Source organism: Sminthopsis crassicaudata, chromosome 3, assembly GCF_048593235.1.
Source record: "Sminthopsis crassicaudata isolate SCR6 chromosome 3, ASM4859323v1, whole genome shotgun sequence".
NCBI lineage: Eukaryota > Metazoa > Chordata > Mammalia > Dasyuromorphia > Dasyuridae > Sminthopsis > Sminthopsis crassicaudata.
Window position 1 is genome coordinate 584,414,783 of NC_133619.1, and position 8,402 is coordinate 584,423,184.

The 8,402-nt window shown below is 38.0% G+C and overlaps 1 protein-coding gene across 1 annotated transcript; it reads right to left on the reverse strand.

The window, feature by feature from the left end:
• Window positions 1–5,294: 5,294 nt before the first annotated feature.
• On the reverse strand, window positions 5,295–6,227 carry LOC141563646 (olfactory receptor 52E8-like). The gene has a single exon (XM_074305016.1). It carries the CDS (start codon window positions 6,225–6,227, stop codon window positions 5,295–5,297), a length of 933 nt encoding a protein of 310 aa, XP_074161117.1.
• Between the last annotated feature and the right edge of the window lie 2,175 nt (window positions 6,228–8,402).

Below are 8,402 nucleotides of genomic sequence, written 5' to 3' on the forward strand. Positions count from 1 at the left end.
TTAAAAAGAGCGGTTGCTGCCTGCAGTGGGCTTACATAGGGCCTGTGAGGTCACACACACAGCCAATCAGCGAGAGAGTCACCCATTACAAAACTATCTCAATATGGCCAGGATCCCGCCCAAGGGCAGTCCTAATATCCACAGAAATTACTTCTGGGCCTCAATCTCCCGATGCACTGTGTCCGCCCATTTAAAGGGCCCTTACAATTCCCTTTCTCTTGTTTTGCGGGAACCGCACATCTCACCAAGCTAAACTTTTAGCACAAGCTATAGTCCACTTGATCCATGAGATGACAGTGTTATGCCCAAGGAGGTACAAAGCAGCAGATCAGTAAACAGAAGTATGACAATGAGAACCAGGCTCAACAGTGGCCCAAATGTTCAACCCATTCATCAAAGTCATACTCGAGATAATAGGCCAAAGAGATTGGATGCCAATGAGGTAGGATGTCAACACTGAGGTGGGAAGTCAACAAGGTAAAACATCACAATTCTAGTTAACAAATATCAGTAGGTAGGTTGTCACAATTCTAGTTACATTTATCACAGTTCTAGACCAATTCTAGTTTCTTACAATTTTCTGTTGCACTTTTCACACTCCTAGAACAATTCTAGCTTATCACAATTCTCAATTGCACTTGTCACAATTCTAGAACAATTCTAGTTTATCACAATTCTCAATTGCACTTTTCACAATTCTAGAACAATTCTAGCTTATCACAATTCTCTATTGCACTTTTCACAATCCTAGAGCAATTCTAGCTTATCACAATTCTCTATTGCACTTTTCACAATTCTAGAACAATTCTAGTTTCACAGGTGCACATAAGCAGTCATGTCCAGTAACATTGTCTCAATAACAATGGCAGGTGGGTGTGTTGGTTTTTTCACCCACTAATTTAAACGCATAGTCCTTCAATAGAAAGCATAGGGCAAAGCCTCTTCCCAGGCCACCATATGGCAAGTAGCCACGGGAGAAGCAAGCAGGCCCATTGTCCATTTATAGTCTTTATATTGCGTATCACCCAAAACAGTCCATTTCAGCTGCAACACTGGAACTGTGTCTGGTGTCTCTGGTGTCTCGGTCAGGAGGGGCATCGCTGCCATCAGCGTCTGAAGGGCTTCGGACATCTGGCTGGTCCTTCTGGGCTGTTGTCTGGTCCTTCTCTTGGATCCCCAGGTTACAAATGTCTCTTGTGGGGATGAACTCTACTGCTGGATCTGCACCTAGGAAGGAATGTACTTGGGGCCCAACTTGGGCCTTTCCAAATGCCATCCAGGCCTTTCCACATCACAGTGGAAACAAAAGTTGTTGTCAAAAAGATTAACAAGTCAGACAAAAGTCAGTCTGTCACTTAGCTGCACTTTCTGTGTATGCCCGAAGTGCATTGCTAAGGTAAAATGCAAAGAATTTAAAAATGTAAAACCAAAATAATTTAAAAGTGTAAAACCGAAATAGATTAAAAATATAAAACCAAAATAACTTTAAAATGTAAAATCAAAATACTTTGAAGATGTAAAATCAAAAGTGTTTAAAAATGTAAAATCAAAATTTAAAAATTGTAAGCAATCACATATCCCAAAATTCCCTTCTCTTGTTTAGAAGAGAAGATCTTGGGGATAGTCGGTGCAGTAATGACTTTACTAATAGGATTATAAGAAATGCCAATGGAATGGGCAAAGTCAAACTCAATGCAAAAATATTTGTAAGCCAATCCATAAACTGTCTTAAATGCATGTGAAATTTCTACAATAGAAAAATGGTTGATCACATGTCTAGCTGCTTCTCCAGATTGGAATGAAGCCATAATGTCCATTGGTCTTAAAACATCCACTCATACAGTTAATGAAAAAAGAACACTCGGCTATATCCCTGAATTCTTTTGCCTAAAAATCAAAGTTTGAGTTTCTGATACCGAATTGTACTTCAGGAGTGTGAATCAATAAATCTGATATTTTCCTCCTGGGTCAAAGATCACACACTGTCTATTTATTCTAGTGATTAAAACAGCAATTTTCCAACCCATTCTAGACATAAACACTGTTTTATAAGTACCCGTAGGGGGTTGGGAAATCAAGCTCACCTGTGGAAGTGGAAAATCCACGAGGTAAGAAAAGAGGAGTTCCAACTCTCCAAAGACGATCCTAGCAGTTTTACAAGTATAAAATTCCACTCTCTCTAACTGCAAGATCTTATCCCTGTAAGGTTTCTTAGAAATTAACTGAACTGTATTTTCAAAACTTTTCTGATTATACTCAATACCCCACAATTCCTTTTTGCCTTGGGGCATAAAGCCTACTCCTGTCCTTTGAAATGAAGACACAGGAGTTTTAAATGGATTAATGGGCAGTGCTGATGATATTATCGCCCTTCCTTTTCCTCCTCCCCCTTCTCCCTTGGCCCAAGAAGGTGAGGCAGAGGGAAGAAGAATTGGAAAATTCCCCAAAGGCTGATTTAAAATCAAACCTGAGCTTTGCACATAAAAAGAACTAAACTTCTTCTCAATGAAAGAGTAATCAATAAATTCCTTAAAACAACAATGCACAAGGTAAACCAACAAAACGCTAAGAAGAATTTCTACAACTGAAGTCCATGTGATTCGTTTATTTCCTTCCTTAGTTTCTGCCACTGGTTTGAACTCTTCCTGTTCTATCAGTAGTAACCTAGCTTTTTCTTCTTTCTCTAGCTCCATCTGTAGTTTAACCTGCAATTCCAGCAACTCTTGCTGTGGCATTTTATACTCTCTACTGTCATACAATCGCATTAGCTCTAGGTTGCTCCCTCTCCTAGCTCTATTTACTGGGTGTGGGGATAGCCTTTGTGGAGCTTGATTACAAGCTTCCTGCTGTTCTTCAGTGGTGATCTTTGTTAAAAGATCTTCCATCTGGCTCTTTAACCTCTTGATATAAGCATTATGTTCAGCTGTGTCCTTGAGTCTGATCCCAGATTTAACTGGGTCCATATTGCTTCTCTGTCTTCCCTCTTAAGTGGCGTTTCTACCGGATCTTTCAGAATCTTAATTCTGAATATTAAATATTTTCAAAACCTGATAATTCCTGATGCCCCACGTTGGGCGCCATTTGTAACGTGCTCTCCTGGCAGTTACAATTACTAGTCTGTCCTAGACCCACCAGAGCACCTTTGACCACTGTCCTTTGCAGTGTGAGCTCTACCCGGCTCGCCTCCTCTGAGGCCTTCTAAGGTCTCTGGCCACAATCTCTTGAATCTATAGCTTAGTAACCGGTAGCGCACTCAAGAACAGCCACGTGTAATCTTAAAAGCCTTTATTATACCTACTCACATAATGCCCTAACTGATGCCCTGACTTGTTGGTTCCCTGGTGAACACCTGGTCAGAAGACCCATGTGTTCACTACCAAAACCCTTACCTCTTTTGGCTACCCATCTTGGCTTGGCCACCCAGGCTAGGGAGCCAGGGTGAACAGCAGGAGGTTAAAAAGAGCGGTTGCTGCCTGCAGTGGGCTTACATAGGGCCTGTGAGGTCACACACACAGCCAATCAGCGAGAGAGTCACCCATTACGAAGCTATCTCAATATGGCCAGGATCCCGCCCAAGGGCAGTCCTAATATCCACAGAAATTATTCACTGTGTCCGCCCATTTAAAGGGCCCTTACATTTCCTTCAGCGGATTGTTTCCCTTTCACCAATTCTATTTTTAAGGAGTTATTTTCTTCAATCAATTTCTGTGATTCCCTATCCAAGCTGTTGGCTTTTGCCCCCAGAACTTTCATAAGTGTCTCATCACCTTGACTGCATTTTTGGGATCCTTTCTCTTAGACAGGACTTTGAGATGCTCAACAGTTACCTATCTGGAGTTTATATATAATTATCATAGAGAAGTGGGGAATTATAAAAAAAAAAATCTGTGATCCCACAAGAAAAGGGTTATGATTTAGAGCTTCCTAGGACTAGAGGTGTGCAAACAGGATTGCAGATTACTCAGGGGAGAGATTCATTCTTTTTTTTTATCAAGAACAGAGCTGACACACTTTACTCCAAGGTCTTCTGCATGATATAACACTGCTGTTCCCCTTCTTCAAACTGTTACTAGAAGGGTCCTATCTCCTAGAACTCTGTGGAAGAGATTTTCAACTCCCATAAAAGTAATGGCTATCTATATTCTGGAGCGAGGCTCCTGCTCTCCTAAAGTAATTATTGCCCCACTGTTTCAAAAAAGTAGTTCCTCAATATTTATGTTGCCATTCACAGTACTAGTGCCCTACCTCAAACATATAAAGAGTAAGGTTTCCAGAGCAAGGTTTCCTAGTTATGGCTCTGTCATGATACCAAAAGATAAATACAGGCCAAGTGTGGTGTGACATGGAAGCCAAAATTCTAATGTAAGCCAAGCTTATATTAAAAGAAAAAGGATATTTATAATAAGGGAGAGACTACTTCCCTTAGTCCAAGCCAGATCATATTTTGAATTTAGGCATTTTAGGAAAGGACTGGCCAGAAAGATTAGATTCAGATTGCATGTTACTTTTCAATCTTCCAAAGCAGAAGAATATATTTCTGTGCTCAGTGCTTAGGGAGAAATCTCACTAAGCCTTAATCAATGCAGTATAGATAAGAGACTCAAAGGGAAAAGCCAAACAAAAAAACTAGTCCATGTATGGAATTGCCACTTAGACAAAAGTTCATCTTCCTAAAAAACTCATCAAACTTTTCAGTTTAAAGCAGTCTTACTTACTAGTTGTCTTTATCCTCCTAATAAAATGCCACTCAGAATATTTATACTCTATAAAGAGAATAAGATGGATTATCAACTAGATGGTACAGTGGATAGGTCACTAGACTTTTTTCGGTCCTTTTTTGGCTTTGTAAAAAGGAGATAATAATAACACCTTTTTACCAAGATTGCTGTAATGATCACATAAAGAACTTCAAAAATCATAATAGTTTTATAGAAACACTATGATCATTTTGAAAGTTCCAAACTCCACCTGCCCATAACCTCATTAAATTGATTGAGAATTTCCTCTAATAACTTACATTTTAAGGTATTATCTCATTTGATTTTCAATAAATAAATAAACTCTAGGAAATAGGTACTGTTATTGCTTTATAGATGGATAATCTGAAACCAGAGAGATTATGTTATTTACCTAGAATAAAATAATTAATAAGTGTTTGTAACAAGATTTGAAGCCAGGTCTCTCTGATTCTAAATCAATCTTCTATTCACTATACAATAAAGTTCACTGGAATCCCACCATGTATGAATCCAATGGAGTTCATCTGGTTTCCTTTTTTTCCTTTATTAGCATTCCTATTTTTTCTGGAAGATATTCATCACTTTGTCACGAATCTGTTTGGTCCTAACACCATAAATAACAGGATTGAGAGCAGGTGGAACAACCACATAGAGATTTGCCAGAAGGATGTGAATATAATGAGGTATATTGTGGCCAAAGCGATGGGTGAGGAAGGAAAAAAATGCTGGGGTGAAAAAGGACAAGATAACACAGACATGTGAACCACAGGTACTAAGGGCTTTCATACGAGCATCATGTGATGGGAGACAGAAGACAGCATGAAGGATTTTCACATAAGAGACTGCGATTAGAACCACATCCAATAATAAGACAGAAATATTTCCCAGTCCAAAAATAATGTTGACCCTTATGTTGGCACATGCCAGTCGGGCAATACCCATGTGCTCACAATAGGTATGAGAAATGATATGTTTTCCACAGAATGGAAGCCTCAGTAGGAGAAATATTAATGGGGTCACCATGCATAGGCTTCTCAAGATAGCCAACTCTGCAATAATGGCGATGATTTTATTGGTAAGGATTGTGTTGTACCGAAGAGGGTTGCAGATGGCAACATATCGATCAAAGGACATAGCTACTAGCACAATGCTCTCCATAACTGTGAAGAAATGGATGAAGAACATCTGAGTCAGGCAGCCTCCAAAAGTAATCTCCTTTAGGCTGAACCAAAAGATGCCCATCATCTTGGGAATGGTAGCTGTGGACAAGCCTAAGTCAATGGTAGCCAAAATGGCCAAGAAATAAAACATGGGTTGATGGAGGCTTTGATCCTTCTGAATCACAGAAAGAATGGTAAGGTTCCCCATGAGTGCAATTACATATACAGCACCAAAAGGGAAACCAATCCAGAGATGTACTGCTTCCAGTTCTGGAATCCCAAGCAACAGGAAGAAGGCAGGGTGAAATTCTGTATTATTTAGTGACATCCTGATTCTTGTTAGCTCTCATCAATACAAATGGATTCCTCTTCCCAGTAAAAGACCTCTAGAGGTACCGTTCCTCCTACCAAGAAAAAAAACAAAAACAAAAACAACCTGAAAAATAGAAATACATTTAAACTCAATTCTTTCTAACTCAGAGGAAGGAATCATTTTCCCTAAGACACTATCCTTTTCTTATCTTCTATCAATATTTCCTTGTTTTGGGAGCTTTCAAAGTATCCTACTACCTGCTTGATCTCTATGTAGCATTAAGTGTTTTAAGAAACCATGGATAACAGATACATTATAAATATAGTTTCTGCATTTACTTGCTCCATAGGAGGCTCCATATCATTATAAAGGAAATTATTTAGACACTGTGTTTATATAGACTCCAGATAAAAGGGTTACCACACAAGTGGATGAATAATAGCTATGAACTTGATTTTTGCATAAATAAGAAGTTCTCCATATCAGGTAAAAGCTGGTTTAATCCACACCTAGGCCAATCCATCAAACAAGAAGCATTGATTGCCACTATTATGGGCCAGATTAGACATAAAAATACAAATAATACAAAGGTTCTTGACTTCCAAGAGTTTCTATTCTATAGCAGACAATAATAAATACAATTGCAATATATACATATATATATATATATATATATATATATATATATATATATATATATATATATATATATATATATATATATATATATATATAAGGTGATTTTCAGTGCATTGCTCATTCATGGGAGTTGAGGAAATCCTGAAAGTAAGAAATGAAAGCAAGAAACAAAAGTTTTAACTGAACTTATAGCAAAGGTTCTAAGAGAAGTAGTTGAGGAGGAAGTCCATTGTAGGGATGGGCATAGACTGCGAAGGAAATGGAGGGGAGAACGTCATTTGTAAGAACTACCAGAAAGCCCATTTGACTAGACTGTAGCATACTTCAAGATAGATGATTGATATAATAACTAGAAAGGTAGCTTGCAGCCAGATTTTAAAGCACTTTTAAAGCTAAACAAAGGAGCTTATATTTGAGTCTAAAGGCATTAAGGAGCCAATAGATTTCATTGAGCAGAATCATGACCTAGTCAGATAAATGTTTAGAAATATCACTGTAAATTGACTTCTGAAGTCCCTTCCAGCTCTTAAATTTAGAGATGTTTTTACATACATACACACTCCCATAGACATATGCAATTGTATGTTTCTTGAACTTATGCTGACTTATTCTCCCCAAACAGATTTCCCTATAGCTGATGCCCAAGACCTTGTAATACATACAAGAGTTGATAATCACTTCCAATAATTGTCATTAGCAGGCTTGTGCTATTATTCCAAGTTATATCAAAGGATTTTTTTTTTATTTTTTGTTATTCCTCATCTTGAGAAAAATTACTTCTCAGTTTTTAATTCTGACAAATAACAAATAACTCATGGTGGAATAAAAGCAAAATCCCCTTTGAAGACAATGGACACACCATTTTTAGATTGAGTAAGGGAATAAATGGATATGAATGTATGAAATGGATACTGGATATTGGAGACCAAATTTCAGAAGTCAGTTTGTTGGAATGGCTATATGAGCAAATTCTTCATTCATGACTTTCATTCCCTTTGTATTTCTCATTCTCTCATATTTCTCCTAAATAATCTGAACCTAAATTCCTTTTTTTTATCCCTATCCAATCCAAGATCAGGTCAGACTCACCTTAGTCTTTGAATCCCTCTCACAAATGATAGTGAGCTGTTCTTGTTGGAGCTCTATGTTCTAATCCTCAGTGGCAAATATTATGGTTTATGCTGTAGCTTCAATCCCCATGGAAGAAAAATGTAATCCCTCAGGTTTAGAGTAATAGGCAGAGGTTCATTGAACTGAGTAATCCCCTACAGATGTCATGCATGCTAAACATAGGTTAAGGAAGACTGAATATCATTGCTGTTTTGCTGTGTTCTCTCTTCTGTTTCAATTCTTTTAATTCCAATGAAAAACTTTACCTGGTGATACACACCTAAAAATCCGTTCCCTCCCCCCTTGAAAAGTAATGCCTCATGAAATAAGTGTGAACTGTTTGCAGTTTTGTTTTTTTCCCAGGTTATTTTTTTATCTTCTGAATTAAATTCTTCCTGTGCAACAAGAGAGCTGTTTGGTTCTACACACATATATTGTATC

Coding starts and splice junctions, on each gene's coding strand:
- LOC141563646 (XM_074305016.1), bottom strand. CDS start 6,227: ATGTCACTAAATAATACAGAATTTCACCCTGCCTTCTTCCTGTTGCTT.